Source organism: Canis lupus, chromosome 16 (genome assembly GCF_048164855.1).
Source record: "Canis lupus baileyi chromosome 16, mCanLup2.hap1, whole genome shotgun sequence".
Taxonomy (NCBI): domain Eukaryota; kingdom Metazoa; phylum Chordata; class Mammalia; order Carnivora; family Canidae; genus Canis; species Canis lupus.
In genome coordinates this window covers 56744262-56765630 of record NC_132853.1, presented here as the reverse complement: position 1 = coordinate 56765630, position 21369 = coordinate 56744262, and the positions used below count along the sequence as shown (strand labels likewise).

At 59.1% G+C, this 21369-nt stretch overlaps 3 protein-coding genes across 6 annotated transcripts in view; 2 read left to right on the top strand and 1 right to left on the bottom strand.

The window, feature by feature from the left end:
* Positions 1-7213, top strand: part of UBE2O (ubiquitin conjugating enzyme E2 O) — a 56341-nt gene extending 49128 nt beyond the window's left edge. For all 3 annotated transcript variants that reach the window (XM_072781700.1, XM_072781699.1, XM_072781701.1), the window contains exons 13-18: positions 528-617; positions 1600-2296; positions 2541-2677; positions 4456-4659; positions 4756-4813; positions 4964-7213. In XM_072781700.1, the coding sequence (XP_072637801.1) occupies positions 528-617; positions 1600-2296; positions 2541-2677; positions 4456-4659; positions 4756-4813; positions 4964-5634 (1857 nt within the window). In that variant the 3' untranslated portion in view covers positions 5635-7213. The remainder of the gene's footprint in view (positions 1-527; positions 618-1599; positions 2297-2540; positions 2678-4455; positions 4660-4755; positions 4814-4963) is intronic.
* A 726-nt stretch (positions 7214-7939) lies between these two features.
* SPHK1 (sphingosine kinase 1) lies at positions 7940-12084 on the bottom strand. 2 transcript variants are annotated; one of them, XM_072781702.1, is made up of 6 exons: positions 11906-12084; positions 10183-10386; positions 9698-9850; positions 9519-9613; positions 9324-9439; positions 7940-9030 (listed from the first exon to the last, which is right to left on the bottom strand). In XM_072781702.1, the coding sequence occupies exons 2-6, from the start codon at positions 10190-10192 to the stop codon at positions 8241-8243; spliced, it is 1164 nt and encodes a 387-aa protein (XP_072637803.1). In that variant the 5' UTR covers positions 10193-10386; positions 11906-12084; the 3' UTR covers positions 7940-8240. The 2 variants fall into 2 exon arrangements, with proteins under 2 accessions (XP_072637803.1, XP_072637804.1); XM_072781703.1 differs by lacking the exon at positions 11906-12084 and adding an exon at positions 10654-10741.
* LOC140607390 (uncharacterized) lies at positions 11800-16041 on the top strand. Its single transcript, XM_072782153.1, has 4 exons — positions 11800-11848; positions 11935-12972; positions 13319-13595; positions 15006-16041. Exons 1-2 carry the CDS (start codon positions 11800-11802, stop codon positions 12906-12908), a joined length of 1023 nt encoding a protein of 340 aa, XP_072638254.1. The 3' UTR covers positions 12909-12972; positions 13319-13595; positions 15006-16041.
* The last annotated feature ends 5328 nt before the right edge of the window (positions 16042-21369 follow it).

Genomic DNA, 21369 nt, shown 5'->3' with positions numbered 1-21369 from the left:
CCTCGAGGTGCCACCAGGTGGCTCCAGAAGACAAGACGTGCTGTGCTCTGGGCTCCCCAAGTGCCTCCCCAGGAGGGCAGCTGCCTGACGGCCTCCCCAAGGATTCACCCACCTTTGGGATCAGGCTTCATGTAGCTGGTCCTGAGTGCTGTGGGGGCACAGGAGAGGCTTGGGGAGGTGGCATCTGAGCTGGGCCTTGATGAGTGAGTGGGAAATTGGGGTCAAGCAGAGGAAGAGTAGGACCAAACATCCCATGGCAGGGACCCCGTTGTAAGAGTGTCAGGAAGCCCAGCGAGAGCTGACTATGAGTAGGAATGGAATCAGTAGGGGCTTGTGTGCTCGACTGCCCGTTTTGGAACCAGAGGGTCCTACGCTTAAGCTGCTCACCAAGTGTGGCCTCTGGCTGGCACCCACATCCCTTCCCTTCTTGTGGCCTCACCCTTGTCACCCATTGCTCCCTTTTGGTGGTGCTGTGGCCCTCATCCCTCGGAGAGCTGCTCCTTGACCCTGCCCCATTTACCCTGCAGCCGTCAGTTGGCCAGGTGGCCCGCGTGGATGTCAGCAGCAAGGTGGAGGTGGTGTGGGCTGACAACTCAAAGACCATCATTCTGCCCCAGGTGAGCCCTTTGCCAATGCCCAGACCACATGGCTCACAACTGTGGCAGCTGGGCTGGGAGCCTCGGCCTGTCTCCTGTCCCTGCTCAAGGAACAGGAAGACGGGCTCTCAGATCTTCCTAGTGAGGGTCTCTTCTTTTGGGAGTTTGGGTCTCAGGGAGAGCTTAAGAGGGAGGGGTTATTATATGCCAAGCTCTGGGCAGAGGGAGTTAGGAGAACAGAGGGGCAGCCCACAGCTGGCCCATAGTCTTGCCCCACCCGGAAGGTTTGCAGGTTTGCCTGCATCCCCGTCTCACTCTGCTAAAAAACATAGGTTACTTCCTATAGAAGGTAGAGCCTTCCCACCATTTCTAGGAACATTTCTCCAGATCAGGAAGAGAAAGGAGAAGAGCTGGCCCCAGTCCTAGCCCCAGCCCCTGCTGGTGGGTTCTGAGCAACAAAGATGTTCTCAGTATCATTTCTTTGCCCCCACTCTGTTTGAGCCAATCCTCACATCCCTTCTCCCCTCTCCTGGTCCCTTTAGGGGGTGGGGGAGGGAGTGGCTCACTCCTTCATCCGGACGACCATTCCAGGAATACGTGAACAGGATGTGACACAGGCCAGCTCTCCTCAACCTCCCCCTCCTATTGCATGTTCTCAGCTAAACCCCACAGAGGTGGCTGACCTGAATTCTCTGGGGTGGAGCTGGATTTGCCACCAGGGGTGGCCAGTATTCATAGAGGCAGAGGAGGCTGGAATGGTCCTTGGCTGCCGGTCGGGCCTTTAAGCCCCGCCGCCGGGTGTGGGGTAGGCAGAGGCACCTCCCAGAGGCCCAGGGACCACCTAGCACAGAGAGGCCCAACTGCAGAGTCCAGGATAGGAAAGGGGGAAAGGCGGAGGGGGGCCGCTGAGGCCTCAGCATAGCCTGTCACCATCAGCTCTGAGGGTCGGGGGCCGCCCCGGAGCCCTGCAGAGCCTCTCTGAACTGTGCCCATCTGCCCCCAGCACTTGTACAACATTGAGTCTGAGATTGAGGAATCAGACTATGACTCGGTGGAAGGCAGCACCAGTGGGGCATCCTCGGATGAGTGGGAGGACGACAGTGACAGCTGGGAGACGGACAACGGGCTGGTGGAGGATGAGCACCCCAAGATAGAGGAGCCCCCCATCCCACCTCCTGAGCAGCCAGCAGCCCCCGAGGAGGACAAGGGGGTGGTGATCAGTGAAGAGGCTGCCACAGCCGCCATTCAGGGGGCTGTGGCCATGGCTGCGCCCGTGGCTGGGCTGATGGAGAAGGCTGGCAAGGATGGGCCCCCAAAGAGCTTCCGGGAGTTGAAAGAGGCCATCAAGATCCTGGAGAGCCTCAAGAACATGACTGTGGAGCAGCTTCTGACAGGCTCACCCACCTCCCCCACAGTGGAGCCTGAGAAACCCACTCGGGAGAAGAAGTTTTTAGATGACATTAAGAAACTCCAGGAAAATCTCAAGAAGACTCTGGACAATGTGGCCATTGCGGAGGAGGAGAAGATGGAGGCGATGCCGGATGCTGAACGCAAGGAGGACAAACCCGAGGGGCAGTCCCCCGTGAAGGCCGAGTGGCCCAGCGAGACCCCGGTGCTCTGTCAGCAGTGTGGCGGCAAGCCTGGAGTCACCTTCACCAGTGCCAAGGGCGAGGTCTTCTCGGTGCTGGAGTTTGCGCCCTGTGAGTTCACCTTGCCTTTGCCGGTCCCCTCCCAGCTCCCAGCTGCCGCCTGAGGAAAGGAAAGCATTTCCCTGGTGTGGTCACTGGGGCGGTGGCTGGGCTCGAGGGTGTGAAGCCTGGGGGCTTATTCGCCCGCCTGGTGGGGCGCTTCCTCTAGGCCACTTCCCCCGTGTGGCAGCTGTCCTTCCAGATAGAGTTCTCGGGTCCTGTCATTAGGGATTGACCCCTCTTTTCTCTCCTCTAGCAAATCACTCTTTTAAGAAAATTGAGTTCCAGCCTCCAGAAGCCAAGAAGTTCTTCAGCACAGTACGGAAGGAGATGGCACTGCTGGCTACCTCGCTGCCCGATGGCATCATGGTCAAGACTTTTGAAGATAGGATGGCAAGTAGCCTGGCGTGGGCTTGGCGTGGGCAGGTGCAGGTGTTCTTGTGTGGGTGCTTGGCACCCAGAGGCGGCCAGCTGTGGGCTCCTGGACCTCCAGGACTGAGCAGCACCTGAGAGGCCACCCACACCCCTTATGGGGCAGGAGACAGGCTCTTTCACGTGGGGGGCACACACGTGTCTAGACCACACGGTGTGTTCTTTTCCCCCTTCTTTACAAGTTATTACCTGAGTGTTGTTCTTTTAAAAGTATCAGAACGTTGCAGAGAAGGCTGAAGTTGCCTTTGACCAATCCTCACCCAGCCCCTAGGCATCATAATTTTAGGAGTTTTGTGGGTCTCCCTACAGAAGATCTTTAAAAAGAAAAAAAAAGACCACCTTTTTTTATTTTCTATTTTCACATTCTCACACGTCAGCATAAACATTTTGTGTGATCTGTTCCACACGAGTAGCCTGTCATTGCACACATCATCCGTAGTTTGCTTTTTTGTCTCAATGGGATGATTTTTGAGACCTGTTGATGTTGATGCGTCTTGATCTAGTTCATTCTCTTTTAGCTACAGATTAGTATCCACTCACGTGGCCATGTCCCATTGCGTTTTCCATTCCTCCCTCCATGGCCCGGGCCCAGGCTTGAGTCATGCCACCGGAGGCGGTGTGAGCGCGTCCTCATTCCAGGCACAGGCATGCCCGGTCCATCTGTCACCTCATTTATTCAACACCTCCACCGGGCCCCTGCTGTGTGCCGGGCCTGGTGCGAGACACTGAACTTGAGTCTGACCTGGCCGCAGCTGCAGTCCAGCTCTGGCCAGAGGGTCAGAGAACAGAACAGGGGTGCTGTTTGCACCTGCCTGGAAACCATGGGGTGGGGCTGGGGTCACCACAGGGTCGGTGCCACTCAGGGTTCATTCATTCTTTTTTTTTCTTTCTTATATTTATTTAAATTCAATCAATATATAGCGTATTACTCGTTTCAGAGACAGAGTTCAGTGATTCATCGGTTGTGTACAACACCCAGTGCTCATTACGTCACATGCCCTCCTTAATGCCCGTCACCCAGTTACCCCATCCCCCCGCCCCTGCTGCTCAGGGTTCTTGGTGACATCTTTGCTTTTGCTTGAGTTTTAGTAAAACTTGAAAATTCCAACCTGTCTCAGCTCTGCTGAGGAGAGAACAGCACTTTTTCCAGGGCTTACTCGCAGGGACAAATGGCGCAGTGCATTATCTCAAGGCCTGCGGGGTGGCACCGGGCAGTACTCTGCCCTTGCTGTTTTTACATCACCCAGTGTCACGTGTGTTGCTGTAATAGTGGATGCCACCCCCCACCCCCGATACACAGATTTCAACTGTCTGGAGGCAGTCTCCCTAATGACTTAATGACCCGAGTTTCTTTGGTGGTCTGCCAGCTTTTCCACTGGGGTTCCAGATCCCCTGTTCCTCTGGTTCCCTAAAAGCAAGTATAGCCTTGCCACCTTGGAATGTTCTTTCATCTTCTGACTAGTTGTAATTGTTGTTGGCCTGAGGGCAGAGGGGGTCAGGGCAGGTGTTTTAAGAAATGAATCTTCAAAGTAATGACTTAATGATAAAAAAACAGTTTGGATGATTCCATTTATACCAGGAGTTAAAAGATGCCGTGTAGGCCCGCACAGAAATAGTTCCATTTAGCTTCTCCGTAGCTGGTGGCGTCTGGAATCCCAGGGCGCTGTTCTTCCTCCCCCCGATCCACACAGGTGCCGCGTGCAGCAGCCCGCACCGACCTCAGCCTTCCCTCCCTCTAGGACCTTTTCTCAGCCCTGATCAAGGGCCCCACTCGCACCCCCTACGAGGATGGCCTCTACTTGTTTGACATCCAGCTGCCCAACATCTACCCAGCCGTGCCCCCCCACTTTTGCTACCTCTCCCAGTGCAGTGGCCGCCTGAACCCCAACCTGTATGACAACGGGAAGGTGTGTGTCAGCCTCCTGGGCACCTGGATTGGAAAGGTGAGTGTAATGCCAGCACCGTCGGGGTGGGAGGACAGCCTGTCGGGAGCGGGTGTCTGGACAGAGTCGATCATGCTGTGTGCACATGTGTTTCAGGGGACGGAGAGGTGGACGAGCAAATCCAGCCTTCTCCAGGTGCTCATCTCCATCCAAGGTACGGTGTCGGGGGAGGGCTGGTGGTCGGGAGAGCTGCTGGGGGTTGCGGAGACACAGGCCTCTGTCTCCAGCTCCCACCCGTAGCTCTGGCTGCCCTCCAGGGGTCCTCAGGCCAGCCCTCATGGGCTTCCCACCCCAACGCCCACAGGTCTGATCCTGGTGAATGAACCCTACTACAATGAAGCTGGCTTCGACAGCGACCGGGGCCTGCAGGAGGGGTACGAGAACAGTCGTTGCTACAACGAGATGGCGCTCATCCGCGTGGTCCAGTCCATGACCCAGCTGGTGCGGCGGCCCCCTGAAGTCTTCGAGCAGGAAATCCGGCAGCACTTCCGTACTGGCGGCTGGCGGCTGGTGAGCCGCATCGAGTCCTGGCTGGAAACCCACGCCTTGCTGGAGAGGGCCCACGCGCTGCCCAACGGGATCCCCAAGGACAGCAGCTCCCCGGAGCCGCCTGCTGTGGCCGAGCTCTCAGACTACGGCCGAGAAGAACCTGAGGACGGAGGGCTGGCCGCTGGCGAGGCCTCCCAGGGCTCAGACTCGGAGGGCGGCGCCCAGGGCCCGGCCTCAGCTAGCAGGGACCGCACAGACCAGACTTCGGAGGCAGCGCCTGACACCCCGGTGCCACCCAGTGTCAAACCAAAGAAGCGGAGAAAGAGCTACCGGAGCTTCTTGCCTGAGAAGAGTGGCTACCCTGACATCGGCTTCCCTCTCTTCCCACTTTCTAAGGGTTTCATCAAGAGCATCCGGGGTGTCCTGACGCAGTTCCGGGCCGCTCTGCTAGAGGCAGGCATGCCTGAGAGCGCGGAGGACAAGTAGCTGCCACCCTGGAGGAAGGAATGTCACGTGGGGAGAGGCCAGCTGCTGCCCGCTCACTCCCTCCCCCGGAATCGCCCGTCTTCCCGTTTTCTCCTCTGTCCCCGATGCAAAAGCCCCTCATTGCCCTCTCCCCAAGGTGAGTTTGATGCTGAAGTGCAAGGAGTTTCTTGAGATGCTGCCGTTTCTTCCCCGAAGCAATCTTTTGACAGGCCGGTCCCCTGTGGCAAAGAGAATCTGGAACCTGCTGCTGGTCTTTCCACTTGTCACCCAGGCAGAGCGTCCTGGCACTTGCTTCCTGGCCGTGCCCATCTTGGGTCGGAGGTGCGGGGTTCCGAGGGCCTGCCTTGGGGGCTGTCTGTGGGCCCGCACAGCCCAGCAGCAGAGCGGATGTGCGTGCATGAAGCGTGGGCGGCTCCAGCGCTTCCCCCAGTCCCTTTCCACCCTCTTCAGTGCCCCCTGGAGCTTCCCTGGCCCCGGGCCCCCCTGCTGCCATCACCACCAGGTCCTTCCTCGTCCCCCAGCTGGGGAGTTGTAGCTGCTGTCACCAACTCCTGGCTCCGCTCTGGACTGTGTACCACAGGACAACCCTCAGGCCTGTTGAACTTGCTCTCTAAGAGAGGTTGGGACCGGGCTGGGTTCAGGGGGACACCCGGGAGGGGTGGCAGCCCTCACAGGTGACACGGAATGAGAACCAGGGAGCTGCTGGAAAAAACAGCGGTAGGTGCCTTGCTCTGGCGTCCCAGGTGGCTGGCGGATGGCAGTGTTGGGCCGCCGCGGGGCCGCTCCCTGCCCAACCCCGCCCCAGGGCCCCAGGAGGCGGAAGCGCAGCGGAACAAGGCCAGAGCCAGTGCTCGGGCCTCTCTCACACTCTGCCCTCCCGCTATCACATGCTGAGCCTGGGAGGTGGCCCCTAGCTCGCGGAACACAGAAGGAAGGAGCCAGCCCCTACCCGCGGTCTCCTGTCGCTTACAGACTCTGCGGGCTCAATCCGGGGAGAGAGAGGTGGCCCGCGGGGGTTCTCCTCCCTCACAGAGACAGGCCCAGAGGTTTACAAGTTTTCTAAGCTTTTGATAATGTGAAGCTCCAGGTTAAGAGGATGCTGTTGAGCACATTGCAGCTATGTAATTTTTGGTGTATGTATGTAATATTTAAGGTTGAAAGAAAATAAATCTCAAAAGCAAAGATATTAACTCTTATTAGAAAAAAAAAGACAAAAAAAAAAAAAAAAGAAGCCAAAGCATGATGCGTCTTGTCCGCCTTAAGCCGGCTCCACACCTGTGCTGTGTCACAAGCACCCAGCGGGCAGCAGCCGCGGGGAAGGACGGGGCCGCGCCGCAGGCTGCGGCTCTTAGAGCCCTGAGTCGGTATCTCGTTTGAGAAACATCCAGAGTGACTGGTGGGGCTGTGCTTCCCAGTGCGTTGTTCATGTGGAGATGTGAATGCCTACTGCTTAAGATATCTGTATAAAGTGCTGTGTGATTAAACTTTTTTTTTTACTTGCATTTTTTTTTTTTTGTTTGGCTCATTACAATGTACAAAAAAGACAAGGTGGCACCATTAAACCTGCCTCTGCCATTCATCTGGGCTCTGTCGCCTTTCTTCCCCTCTGGGGCACCTCACACGTCCCTCCCCAGGGGAAGGCAAGACCAGTTGCCAGGAAGGTTCACGGCGGCAGTCCCCAGGCCTCTGATTGACCAGTTTGGCCAGGTCAGCACCTTCCAGCCTCTGGGGGAGCCGACATCCAAGCACCCAGCCTGGGCTTTAAGTCAAAATGATTACCAGTTTGGGGGCCTGGTGATCTGCCCCGCTCTTCTGCTTCCTTCTAACTCGTGCCCCACAGGGGCCTGGCAGTGTAGGGTAGAGGAGGCTGGGGGAGCCCTGGAGCCCCCCTGGAGGGATAGAGGACTTCTTTCCAACCGCCTGCCATTTTGACTGTTGCTCCTTGCTAATCTCCCTAATGCTCCCAAACTCCGACCTTTTCCCTCTTCACGGAGACTAGCTGGCTGTGTGGTCCTGGGTAAGACATTCTAGCTCTGAGTTTGTCTTCCACATGGGGCTGGACAGTTGGTTGAGCTCCCTGGCTTCTCCCAGGCCAAAAATGGTATAATCACTGGGGCAGGACCCTAACTCCTGCCCAAAAAGAAGCCTAGACTAGCCCTGATCCTGTGCCCACCACCAAAATGACACTTACCAGGAGTCAGGACTATGCACTGCCAATCCACTGCCCACCACTGGGCATTAAGTTCTAGAGCCCTGGCAGGAGCAAGACCCCATTCCTGCCCCAACACCCAGGATAAGACCAGGAGGCTGGGAATGTCACTTTATTTGTATTTAATTCATGGGGTTGGGCTCCCAGAAACAAAATGGGAGTGGCTTCTGTAGGCAGGGAGGCCCAACCAGCTGGGCTCCTGGCCCAGAGCCTCATGCTGGCCTTTGGTAGGCAGAGCCTGCCCTCCCAAAGCACAGCCTCTACCTTCCCACCGTCTTCAGGGGTCCTCCTCCTCCCTGGCACATGAGCTGCGGACAGGCCCTCCAGTCCTGGCGGAAGGGTGGAGAGGGTCCTGCCAGAGTTGACCAAGGAGGCTAAAGCACGGCAAGGCCCACAGTCACAAGGGCTCTTCTGGAGATGGTCCCTGGGGAGGCTTCTGGCTGGCTGGGGGCTCCATGCAGCCACTGACCATCCAGAGGTAGTCTGGGTGCACCTGGCCCTGCACAGCCTCACTGACCATCAGCTCCCCGTCCACAGCAAACACCCCCTTCCCATCCTTGGGCTCCAGGCGGAAGGCAACCACAGGCACATACACCAGGTAGGGACAGTCATACTCCATGTGCCTGCCCTTCTCCATGGCCAGGAAGAGGCGCAGCAGCATGGCCCGAGACACACCTGCCCGCACGTAGAACAGGTGCATAGTGCCAGCCCGGCATCGGCCCATGGGGGCAGCAAACATCTCGCTGCCCAGGTGTGAGTGCAGCAGGGCCAGCACCAGCACGAAGTCCTGCTCTGGTACCACCGTCCAGTGTGAGGGCACTGGCTCCTCCAGGGGTACGAGGTGCACATCTGTAGGACCCTGCTGGTTCTGCCGGTCCACAGCAGGGGAGGTGGGCACTTGGGAGACCACCCTTTCCACGGGGAGGTAGGCCAGTGTGCCCTGGTAGACACGCAGGGCCGCCAGGCGCAGGAAGGTGCCCAGAGTGAAGCGCATCTCCCCTAGACGCCGGAACTTCTCGCTCTCCAGATCCACGTCAGCAATGAAGCCCCAAGCCAGGCTAAGCACGGAGAAGAGGCGCGTCCCGGAGGCTGTCTGCAGTGACAGCAGGTTCATGGGTGCCAGCAGCCGGCGGCACAGCAGAAGCGTGCAGTTGGTCAAGAGGTCCTCATTAGTCACCTGTTCGTAGCTGCAGGGGAGAAAGGTCAGATGGTGCAGGGCAGGAGGCCTCATGCGTGCGCCTTGCTCCTCTGCCCGAGGACGTGAAGCGGGCAAAGGAACGCTGCGTCCCTAGGGCGCTGGGGGGAATGACAGATGGCACAGGAGGAGGTACCCGCTGGTCACCCAGGGAGGGCCCCAGAACTGAGGGTGGAGGCTCCAGAAGAGAGGAAATAGACGTTATGCCATATACGGGAACTTAGAAAACCTGGTGGGAGGGTGGCACTGAGGGAAAACAGGTCCACTCTGGCCCTGGGCTCTCACCCGGCATAATGGTTCAGAGAAGCTGCCAGCGCGTTACCAGAGCCGGCGGGGAGGCTGCACAGGGGCTTCCGGATGGCAGTCTCCCAGTCGGGCCGCTCCATGAGCCCGTTCACCACCTGTGGGGAGCACGGGGTGGGGGGGGGGCTCAGCCTGAGCAGCACGCCCCCCCCCCCAGCCCCTCGGGGCAGGCCTCACCTCATGCATCAGCCCGTCTCCGGACATGACCACCAGCGCATCCCAGCGCCCCAGCTCCTCCCCGCGCACCAGCTCCCGAGCGTGGTTCCGCCGCTCTGCGGAGAGACAGGGTGGCCACGGGGGTCCAGGGGGGCGGGGGGGGGGGCGGCTGCTCCCGCAACGCCCCGGGAGGCACTCACCAGTGAGCATCAGCGTGAAGGAGACCTCGGCCTGCGCCAGCAGGGGCTGCACGTGGCTGCGGAAGAGCTGCAGCGCCTTGCCCTTGCCTCCGCGCGGGTTTACCAGGATCAGCACGCGGCAGGGCCGGGGGAGCAGGCTGCGCGCGCCGCCCGCTGCAAAACAAGCCCCACGGGGCCGCGTCCCCAACCGGCCACTAGGGGGCCGCGGCTCACAGCGGGGGCGCCGGGGTGGAAACGCGGGCCTGAAATCCCCGGGTGATGGAGCCAACAGAGCCTGGCAGGAGGCCCCGGCGTCCTGGGGGGCCGGGGGGGGCAGGACACCCCGGTCCTCGGCTAGGGGCGGACCGGCTTCTGGCCTCGTCGGGAAAAGTGCTCCGGCTGTCCTCCGCCCCTCTCCTTCCCCGGCTGCCGCGGGCCGTTCTTCCTGGCAAGGGAGGAAGAGAACCCCGCCCCCGGCAGCCCCTGCCCCCCGGGGCCCCACGAACCTGAGTCCATAACCTCGACCCGCGGCTCGCGCTGCCGGGGCGTCCCCAGCGCTGTCGGGGAGCTGCGCGCGGCGGCGGCCCCTGCCTTCAGCTCCTTATCGGCGCTGCCCAGGCGCGCGTCGCGGTGCCGGCCGAGGGGCTCGCCCTCCCCGCCCGGAGCCGGGGCCGCGGGGGCGCCCGCGTCATCCCCTGCGGCTGCGGGATCTGAGGGAGAGGAGACAGCGCTGGCGGAGCCCCGAGCGGCCCGCGGCGGCGGGGAGCGCCCGGCTGCACCGTCGGACGCGGCGCGGGGAGCCGCGCGCTCGGGCATCGCCCGCCCCCCGCGAGGTGCAGAGAGCCGCGGTCTGGCGCCCGCGGGCGCTCCCGGCCCGGCCCGAGCCCCCCCACCCCGCAGAGCGGAGGGTCAGGCCCCGGGGGCTCCCCTCTCAGCGGCGTGGGTCCCGGCCCGACGAGGAGGCAGAGCCCCGTGGCTCCTCGCCGCCCCCGGGGCTGCCGGGGGCACAGGGGTCCCGCGGCGTAAAAATGCCAGAACGTGAGCGGACATCGCGGGGCTCGAAGCGCCCGGAGCCGCCGGGACAAGCGCCTCGCCCGCGGGAGCAGCGCGGGGGCCCGCGAGGGCTGAGCCGAGCCGAGCCGAGCCGAGCCCCGCCGCCGCCGCCGCCTCCCCGCGCCGGGCGCAGAGCGGGCGCCCAGGGGCCGCGAGCGGCGAGGAGCCGGGCGGCGGCCCTACCCAGTCGGTCCGGTTTGCTGGGGGAGGCGCCACCTCCGTGCCCTGCAGCGGCCGAGGGCGGACTGGGCTCGGCCGGCCCCGTCTGAGCGACGACCCGAGCGCCGCAGGAGCGCTGGCTGCGCGGCCTCCCCGCCTCTGGCCTCAAACTTTTAGCTCAACTTCGCCGCCAGGCGCCGCGGCCTGGCCACACCCCGCGCTCCCCGCGCTCCCCGCGCTCGGGGGTGGAACCGGCGCCTGGCGCGGCCTGGGCCTGCCCGCCCCCAGCCTCACGGCGCCGCCTCCCGCCCGGTCAGCGCCCGCGGCCCGGCCCAGCTGCCGGAGAGAAGGCGGCGCCGCGCGGGGCGGGAGTCGGCGAGGCGCGGGGCTCAGCGTCCCGGGCGCGCAGGGGGGACGCGAACTCGCCGCGGCGCCCCGGGTCGGAGCGGCCCCTCGGCTGTCCCCGGACGCCGCCACCTCCGGCCGCGGGGTCTTCCCCCGTCGCGCGCTGCGCCCCAGCCCACTGGGACCCGAGGCCCAGACCCCTCGGGGCCCCCCGCCCCCCGCCCCGCGCCCCGCGCCCAGGCGACTCTCTGCCGCCTGCTTTGGCTCCTGGCGGGCAGCCTCGCCGCGCAGCCCCCGGAGCCCGGGGCAGCCGGGCGTCCATCCACCCGCCCGCGTGGGGCGTAGGCGGCCGCGGACCGGAGGAGGGGGCCTGGTCGAGACCCATAAAAGTTGGATCTTTCCCCAGAGGAAACCGAGAGGCTACCCCGCAGCGGGCGACCCAGGCCCGCGCCCCTCACCCGCGGGAGGGGACCCGGCGTTGTAACCTAGGTCTGGGGGGCCCGGTCGGGATCCGAGGGCCACACGCGGGGCAGCGGCCCCGCCGCCTCCTCTGGCTCGGCGGGAGGATGCGAGCGCCCCGGGAGTCCTCGCTTCGACGGAGGCAAACGGAGATGCGTGTGTGTCCGTGTGCGCGCGCGCGTGTGATATACGTGTCGTGGGCAAGGGTCTGACCTGAACGTGTCCGCCACCAACGAGTTAAGTCCCTGGGGGGTTGTTTGCGGAGACCCGGAGGAGGACGTCGCCACGGCCGACTAGGCGCCCTGACCAGGTGCGGCCAAAGTTAGGGGAGGCCTCACCCGGGTCGGGCCAGGCGGCCGCGGGCTCTCGCGCCCACACCTGCAGCCACCGCCCCCCCGCCTCGCTCTCCCCAGCGCCCCCGAGGATCGGGAACAGGCAGGTCCCGCGGCGCCGTCCCTCGGGCACGCCTCCGTGGGGTCCCTTCCGGGGGACGCGGGCAGCCCGGCCCCGTTTCCCAGCACCTGGGGGGCGGCGCCCGAGGTCCCCCGCGGGGAGGGACGCGCGGGCTCGGGGCCCCGCGGCTCGGCGCGCGTCGCAGCGGTGCGCGCCCCCGCCTGGCGCGGCCCCCGGGAGGCCCCGGCCGGTCCCGAGCGCCCCGAGCCCGTTCCGGGAAGGTGACTCAGCGACGCGCCCCGGGCTCGAGAAACTCCGCAGGACTAAGAACCGGGGGGAAGGAGCCGGGGCGTCCTGCCCTCCCGCCGCGCCGCAGCCGCAGCCGCGGCCCCGGACCTCCGGACCCCCCACCCCCACTCCCCGGGAACCCGAACCCGGGGGACCGCTGTGCTGCAGCCGCAGTGCCGTGGTCACGCGACGCGGGGACGAGCGGCGGCGGCGGCGGCGGAGGAGGAGGAGGAGGAGGAGGAGGAGGAGGAGGAGGAAGAGGCGGCGGCTCGGTGCGGGAGCCAGAGGGCCAGGGACAGCCCGCCAACCCCTCCTCCCCCGCCTCGTCCTCCTCCCCTCCCCTCCCCTCCCCATGTCCCCTCCAGTGAAGCCTACGGTCGAAGCCTGGATTAGGCGCCGCGAAAACGCGGGGCTCGGGCGGGTGCTCCCCGAGATCGCAGCCTGGGAGCGAGGTGCCTGCGGAGGCCAGGGCAGCCTCCCCCTCTCCCCCGCTCGGGAGGGCACTTCATTCAGGCCTGAGGAGCCGCTGCGTTAAACCTTGGAACCTGGTGGAAACTGAGGCACAGGGAAGGGAAGACCTGGCGGTGCAGGAGTCCGTGGTGAGAAAGCTCGCCCGCTGCAGGGTCCCTCTCTTCCTCCCGAGCGCCCCAGGCTGGAGCCCCCGGGGTGGCAGGGCCGGGCGGGGGCGGGGTGACCAGAACCCCGGCGGGCGAGGGGCGGGGAGGCGGGGGCGGGGGGTGAGGGGGGCCTGCTGGGTTCTTGCTCCGGCCTCCGGGGGCTCAGTGGGAGGGAGGTTGGGGGGCAGAGCCCTCTGGCCCCGGTTCCAGTCCGCACAATGGTTCCTCTGTCCTCCCGGCCGCCTCTTGCCCTGCCCCCCTCACCTCCACGGTCTCTGCTCTGCCCCCCTCATTCTTGTCATTAACCGCCCGGTTCCGCTCTCTCCAGGCCCGCGCTGACCTCCAGCCTGTCTCTAAAGTACCGCATCTGCCTCCAGAAACTGGCCCATCAGCATCCCGGCCAGGGGAAACAGGATGGGCCAAAAACAAGATGCTGTGGCCCTTTGACAGTTGGGGGAACCCAAACCCTGGGAAGTGAAGGTTCTTGCAAATGCTTAGCACCAGTTCCCAGCAGAGCTGAGAAGCAAACGCAGGAGTCCTGCCCCAGCCTGGAAGACTGAGGCCACCCCAGGCTTCTCGCACATGTTTGAGTATCTGCCGACCTGGTAGGTCGCTTGCCACAGAGCTGCCCCAACGTCCGGGCTGTGCAGGGTGTCCCAGAGAAAAGAGGAAACACCTTAAAGCCCTCTCCAGACTTCCTCTCCCAAGTCCTGATTCAGCAGGGCCCACCACGCCGTGAGGCCCACCATGAGCCTGGCTTCAGGCTCGATCCCACCTGATTGCCACTCAGGCTCACAGGTGAAAGAGACTGGTTTTCCCAGCCCCCCTTCCTCCTCGTGGGGAGCCCCCCTTCCTCCTCGTGGGGAGCCCCCCGCCACCAGGGAGACACACCTGAGAGCCCCTTCTCTCCTGCTTCAGAGAAAGAAAGCAGGAATTGACTGGGCCTGGCTCCAGCTTTCTGGAAAATTGGAGCCAAGGCCGCCAGATGGCAAATGACTTGCTTTTATTAGGATAGGATTCCCGCCATCTCACCGGTCCCTGAAGCAGTCGTCCCAGGAGGTTTCAGCTCCCAAGCTGAATTGCAGAGCCTCCAGGCCTCCTTTGACCTTGAGTCCTTGCTGCCAGGGAGGCTGCAGGAGCAGGGAAGGGAGGTGTCCAGCCCTCCAAACTCTTCCTAAGACTTGTGTTCTCGGACAGCCCCCAGATGTGGCTTTCCCTTCTGAGAGGTTCCTAGATGCTGGTGACAGTGTCAGGTATTGGGGGGGACGGGGTGTGCCGCACACGTGGTGATCCAGGAGGGCAGACTGGTCACGCAGGATTCTTGGCTGCACGCAGGGAGTGATCAGAGTTTCTGTTTCTGCTGTGGCTCATCCACTCTGGGCGTGTGGTGAGCCTAGCTCCACGCTCTGCGTGACCTCCTCGTCCTCGTGGGTTTCCTTGCTGAGGCTGGGAGCACAGGGCTTGTCTGGGCTCTGCCTTCCACCCTCACCTGCAGGCTGATGGGGTACTTAGCCTCCAGAGCCCCCTGCCGGGCCCGCCCACTCGGCTCATTTCCACTCCTTGCCCAGCATCTGAAAGCTATTCTGGTAGTTTCTTGGGGTCATTGTAACAAAGTGCCACCAACTGGGTGGCCTCCCAGAAATCCACTGTCTCTCGGACCTGGAGGCCCAAGTCTGAGATCAGATTGTCAGGGTTCCTTCCGGGGCTGTGCGGGAGGATCTGTCCCAGGCCTCCCTCCTAGCTCGGGCGGGCTGCTGGCAAGCTGCTGTTGCTTGGCTGGGCGATGCATCACTGCATCTCTGCCTTCGTCTGCACGTGGCCTTCTTCCCGAGAAAGATTTGGCTGCTTCGGTTCCTTGTTCCTTAGGGTCTGCGTGATCTCCGGTGGGCGTGTTGTTTTTCAAATGCAAATTGCTCTGGGAGGAAAAAACCAACGGGTCATTAGGACTCTAGTGGGAATTAACGTATTACAATTCTTTTAGCATTTAACCTTTTCTTTTTTTTTAATTTTTAAAGATGTATTTATTACACAGAGACAGAGAGGCAGAGACACAGGCAGAGGGTGAAGCAGGCTCCATGGAGAGAGCCCGACGTGGGACTCGATCCCGGGTCCCCAGGATCATGCCCTGGGCTGAAGGCAGGCGCTAAACCGCTGAGCCACCCGGGCTGCCCGATTTCACCTTTTCAATCAAAGAAAGTGCAAATGCGAGGTGTCCTGAAAAAGGGACGTGTTCCTGCAGATGTGGGAGGAAAGAGGATGTCTGGAAGCCAGACCTACCCTCCTCCTCACGTTGTCAAGGTGAGATCTGTTGGGAGGGGTTGTTTACATCTGCCCTGGCTGCCACACTTCCTTGCACGCCCAGGCTTGCACACCGCTCCCTCAACTTTCAGATCTCACCGCGCATCTTGATTTATGGCATCTTTGGCTTCCCGAGGAGATGCGTTTGTTTTTCAGCCCTTGGAAGAACAAAGCTGAGGTTTGTGTTAGTGTAGGGATGCTCAGATTTGTTCTTTTACAAGCTCCAGAGGTCAGAATGGATCAGCAGGGCTGCAGGCTGCGTTGCCCCGCCTGTTCCACCTCCAGCGGCCACCTGCATTGTCTGGCTCAGGACCCTTCCTTCATTCCAAAGTCAGCGCAGGACTTCAGATCTCTGACCTTTACTTCTGTTGTCACGCCTCCGACTGATTTTCCAGCCTCCCTCTTCCTCGTAGGAACCTTGTGATTGCCTTGGCCCCACCCAGATCATCCAGGATAATCTCACCCTTCTAGAGCCTTAATGTGAAGTTTCTGAAGCATCCGCACGTCCCTTTTACCATATAAGGTAATCCATTCACTGGTACCAAGGATGAGGACCTGGACCTTTGGGGGGCTGTTACTCTGGCAACCACGGATGGGTAGGGAAAGTCTGGGAACTGTGTCCTTACTTGGCTACCGAACTTTCTGACATTCCCCTCTTTCCCCAGCGCTGCCAAGTAAACACAAACCAGGAGCTTGCTTTCCCCCCAAATAAGTGGCTATCTTGTGGGAGTAAAAACATTTTTGCTGGCGTAACACGTGATTCTGTGGACTTCGTGGGTAGCGGTCCCAACAAAGAAAACTGGTTTCCAATTTTGAAAACTACCTGAGAGAGAGAAATTGGCATCTGGGCTAAACATAGTAATTCCAGGGTTTCAGAACCCCAACTTTTCACCTGAGGGAGGGCTGGCAAGCAGACCAACCCATCCCCTTTCGGCCTGTTAGGATTCCCCACTCAGCTTTGCAGGAAGTGTTTGCCACAGGGCGCGGGCCCCCTGGGTACCAAAAGGAAGTGTGTCACCCTCTCAGCTCCTATCACGTGATCTGGCAATCCAGCTGCTTCTGCGGCTCTGTGGTAAAGCTAAACCGGACCAGCCACACAGAAAATCATGGCCAGGAATATTCCACAGGCTCTCACTGACATCAGCTCCGGTTTGGGCCTGAGGCCGCCTCTGGCCTAGTCTCCAGTGACCAACCCCACATCCTGGATACTTGGGAGGCAAGAGATTGTCCCTTTCTGCGGCTGCAGCCAGCCCTCCACCCCACCCAACTATGGCACTTGCTCATCTCTGCTGGTTTGGAGACCGCAGACACCTGGTAAAAGACTTCACCCAAGGGAAGAAAAGCCGCATCAAACTGCCTTAGGCAGGTCCCCAAAGGGAACTGGGAATCAGGAAGAGGGACCTGGCACCTCTGCCGTTGGGGAGCAGGAAAGCAGAGCAGGCCAAGGGGATGGGTGTGTATACGGTTTTCCTGGGGCTTTTTGTTGTGCAATGTTTTCCACTTTCACTTCTCTCGAAAGCTAAGATGTGTCCTTGGGTTGTTCCCAAAGCAAACAGACAGGGGGCTGGACACGGCCCCAGGCTGGACACTGCATTGGCGCTGGTCTAGGGCCTTTCCTCCTACCTGAGGCCAGACCCCTTCTGCCAAGGGAAGGTGAGGCGCCCTCTCACCCCGACCCAAAGAAACCCAGAGAAGCCGGTGCTGCCTGGCCTCTGGGGATGCCTGCCGGAGGCACCCCACTGACCCCTGGTGGTCACCTGGGGGATGCGTCCTCTCCTCTTCCATCCACACCTTCCGCATCCGTGCCATTTGGGGGGTGGTTTAGATTGGGGTCAAAAGAAGGCCGCTGGATGCCCTACTTCGCCCTACTTGCTGCACAAAGACTCGGATGCTGGAGTGGGGCTTGCCCACCCCTGCTGCTCATTATCCACATCCTGAAAATAGAACTACCCCTTCCCTGGAGGCTTGCCTCTTGAAGGTCAAACCCTTTGATTCTTTCCAGACACAACCCTGGTAACCTAAGCCACGATTATACAGGATGGGCCGGGACCGCTGGGGCCAAGGAGGGGACTTGGGGGCAAGGGACGCTGTAACCTGATTGCACACGTGTGTGCCCCTAAGCCTTTGTGCATCAAGGGGAGTGACGTGCTGATCCGACGGGAGAGCCGTTTCCAAAAGCAGAATTCCTTGTTCTCGCTGCTCACAGCCCCAAAGTCCTGGCCATGGCCACGTGACTGGCATCTTGAGAATGAATTAAGATGTCATTTCTCCTTCAAGGCATCCTCAGATGATCCTGGCAGGCTTCTCTGAAACTCACTTTTGAAACGGAATGGGGAACCAAGTGATTGCCTGTCAACGCTTACAGAGGAATTAGTTAGTGAATTTTTTTTTAATTTTTTATTTATTTATGATAGTCACAGAGAGAGAAAGAGAGAGAGAGAGAGGCAGAGACACAGGCAGAGGGCGAAACAGGCTCCATGCACCGGGAGCCCGACGTGGGACTCGATCCTGGGTCTCCAGGATCGCGCCCTGGGCCAAAGGCAGGTGCCAAACCGCTGCGCCACCCAGGGATCCCCATGAATTTTTTTTTTAAAGCAAACCAAAAGGAAAGGCCCCGGCCAGGGCTCCTGAGCAGCGAGGAGCTGATAGGTGGCTACAGAGCACCTCTTTTCTCTTGTCTTCTTGTCTCCTTCCTAGAACTGCAGTCATCACATGAAGTCCTCAAGACGTGCCTGTGGGCCGACCTCTCCTGACCGCAGGGCCCCAGCAGGTGCAGCGGAACGGCCAGGAGAGGGAGCCGCACCTGGGTGCCAGGTGGCCGCTGTGCCGCTGCGGAGAGCCCGGAAGGGCACGTCCGACGCCTCACGTCCTCCTGGCTGGGCAGGCCGGGTCCCGGGAGAGAGGGACAGATGGCCCCGGTGCAGAGTTAAAAGGGCACATACATCAGTCTTCCTGACTCGGAGGGCCTAGCAAAATCCATGGCATTAGAACTCGGCATTTGCAAACAAGCACAAAGATCCTCAGATTTTAGGCTGAGTTCCAGGGCCATGTGACAAGTATCTGTGACTACTCGGTTCTCAGATTGAGAGCTTTGAGCACTCAAGGAAGGGAAACAATATCTGCAAAATGTGAGTAACGTGGGATCGGGTCTGCCTCCTTCAGCTCTTGGCAGGCACGGGTGATATTCCCCAGGGGAGAGGCATGTTACGTCCTCAGGGCTGCATCTCGTACTCCCATCGGCAGCCACAGCAAAGCCCAAGACCTCGAGGGCCATGTCCCTGCAGTCTCGGGCATTTCTGAAATGCTGGAGCCCTGAGTGGAAGGGTGGGGGTGGCTAATTCTAATTCTAGACCAAGACTCACATATGTTGCAAGCTTTCAATAAACATTAGCAGGTCAACCATGAAAAAAAGGACCTAACAGAAGTAGAAAGCAAAGCTAGCATTACCCACCAGCCCTTGAGAAAAATATATTTTAAAGTGAGGTTCCTGGGGCGCCTGGGTAGCTCAGTGGTTGAGCGTCTGCCTTTGGCTCAGGGCGTGATCCTGGGGTCCTGGGATCGAGTCCCGCATCGGGCTCCCCGAAGGGCACCTGCTTCTCCCTCTGCCTGTGTCTCTGCCTCTGTCTGTGTGTCTCTCATGAATAAATAAAATAAAATAAAATAAAATGAGGAAGAAACACAGGTGTGGGATGAGGGACTGCCCCAGGTGCCGCTCACTCCACTCACACACACTCTCTCGTGTGTGTGCACCTTTTCTCAAATAAATAAATCTAGAAGAAAGAAAGAAAGAAAGAAAGAAAGAAAGAAAGAAAGAAAGAAAGAAAGAAAGAAAAAAGAAAGAAAGAAAAAAGAAAGAAAGAAAGAAAAGAAGAAAGAAAAGAAAAGAAAAGAAAGAAGAAAGAAAAGAAAAGAAAGAAGAAAGAAAAGAAAGAAAAGAAAAGAAAAGAAGAGAAAAGAAAAGAAAAGAAAAGAAAAGAAAAGAAAAGGACGAGAAGAGAAAAGGACGAGAAGAGAAAAGGAAAGGAAAGAAAAAGACCAGGAGATGGGATGTGGGACGCCTGGGTGGCTCAGTGTCAGCGCCTGCCTTCGGCCCAGGGCATGATCCTGGAGTCCCGGGATCGAGTCCCACATCAGGCTCCCTGCATGGGGCCTGCTTCTCCCTTTGCCTGTGTCTCTGTCTCTCTCTCTCTCTTTGTCTCTCATGAGTAAATAAGCAAAATATTTTAAAAAATAAAATGAGGCTCTTTGGAGCCCCCCAGGTGGCTCAGTTAAGAGTCCAACTCTTGATTTCAGCTGGAGTCATGATCTCAGGGTTGTGAGCTAGAGCACCACATGGGGCACTCAGCAGGGAGTCTGCTTGTCCTTTTCCCTCTGCTCTTCCCCTTACTCGTGCCCAGGATCTCTCTCTCTCATAAATAAATATAATATTTTTTCTTAAAAAAAAGTATTACATGAAAAAAAGCCAAGAACAAAGGCCATCTATTTATTTATTGTGTGATTCCATTTATTTGAAATATCTAGAATGGGCAAATCTGAATTTTAAGTAGGCTTCACATCCAATGTGGAGCTTGAACTCACAACCCTGAGATCAAGAGTTGCATGTTCTATCAGCTGAGTCAGCCAGGCGCTCCCCAGAATGGGCAGATCTGTAGAGAAAGCAGATTGGTGGTCGCTAGGTGCTGGGGTAAGGACATGAGTACTTGCTTAGTGGTTGTGGGTTTTATTTTGGGGGTGATGGAGATGTTTTGGAACTAGGTGGACGTGGTGGTTGTACAACACTATGAACGCACTAAATGGGACTGAATTGTCCATTTTGTGTTCTGTGCATTTCACCTTAAGTTTTTTTTTAAATCTAATTTTATTTTATTTAAATTCAATTGATTAACATATAGTGCATTATTAGTTCCAGAGCTAGAGTTCAGTGATTCATCAGTTGCATACAACACTCAATGCTCATCACATCACATGGCCTCCTTGATCCCTGTCACCCAGTTACCCCATCCCCCATCCCCCTCCCCTCCAGTAACCCTCAATTTGTTTCCTATGGTAAAGAATCTCTTATTGTTCTCCCTCTATGATTGATTATTTTTCTCTCCCTTCCCCTATGATCCTCTGTTTTGTTTCTTAAATTCCACATATGGGTGAAATCATATCTTTCTCTAATTGACTTATTCTGCTTAGCATAATGCTCTCTAGTTCCATCCACATTGTTGCAAATGATAAGGTTTCATTTTTTTGTTGATTAATATTCCATTGTATACATATGCCACATCTTTATTCATCTGTCGATGGACATCTGGGCTCTTTCCATAGTTTGGCTATTGTGGACATTGCTGCTATAAACACTGGGATGCAGGTGCCCCTCACCTCAAGTTTTTTTTTTTTTTTTAAATAAAGGACTTGAAGGAAAGGGTGGTGCCTTGGGATTATTCTTTTGTGATGCACAAAACCATTCTGAAATTCTGACTTGGGAGGTGTTAAAACACTACCCAAGGTACTTGTTAGAGATGGCTGAGGCGCGCTTTTTTTCAGGCCGGTTGTGATAGGTATAGGGACCTCCACGGTGGGGTCTGGGGGTGGGGGCAGTGGGAGGCAGAGAGGCGCCTCAACTCCAAACACAAGGAAAAGTGGGAATTCATAGCCAAAGAGCTGGCGGGGGCCGGTGGATGGAAATTCCTAAAAGGAAACAGGAGTAAGGCAACATTCTGGCTCAGCCCACCTAGCCCACCTTGCCGAGGCAGCCAGTCATCAGACATCACCTGGGGGTGGTGCAGGTGAGCGACCTGAACAGACTTGGAAGGTGATCAGATGTGGAGGGTGGGGCATTCTGGCAAAACTGACCAAGCGGGATTCTTGCTAGAACTGGACCGTGCGGAGGAAGGCTCGAGGGGAGCCCAGGGTGGGAGGCTCAGATGAGCCATTGAGACCAGGTCAGGGAGAAAGTGTGATCCCGCTGTCCTCTCCAGCCAGTCCCTCCCTGGCACCGAGTCATTGGAATCCAGTACTTTGGCCTCACGTAACTGCCAGGGGCAGCCTCCCTCTGCTTACCAGGATGAGGGGTGCAGCCAGCACGCCGGTGGC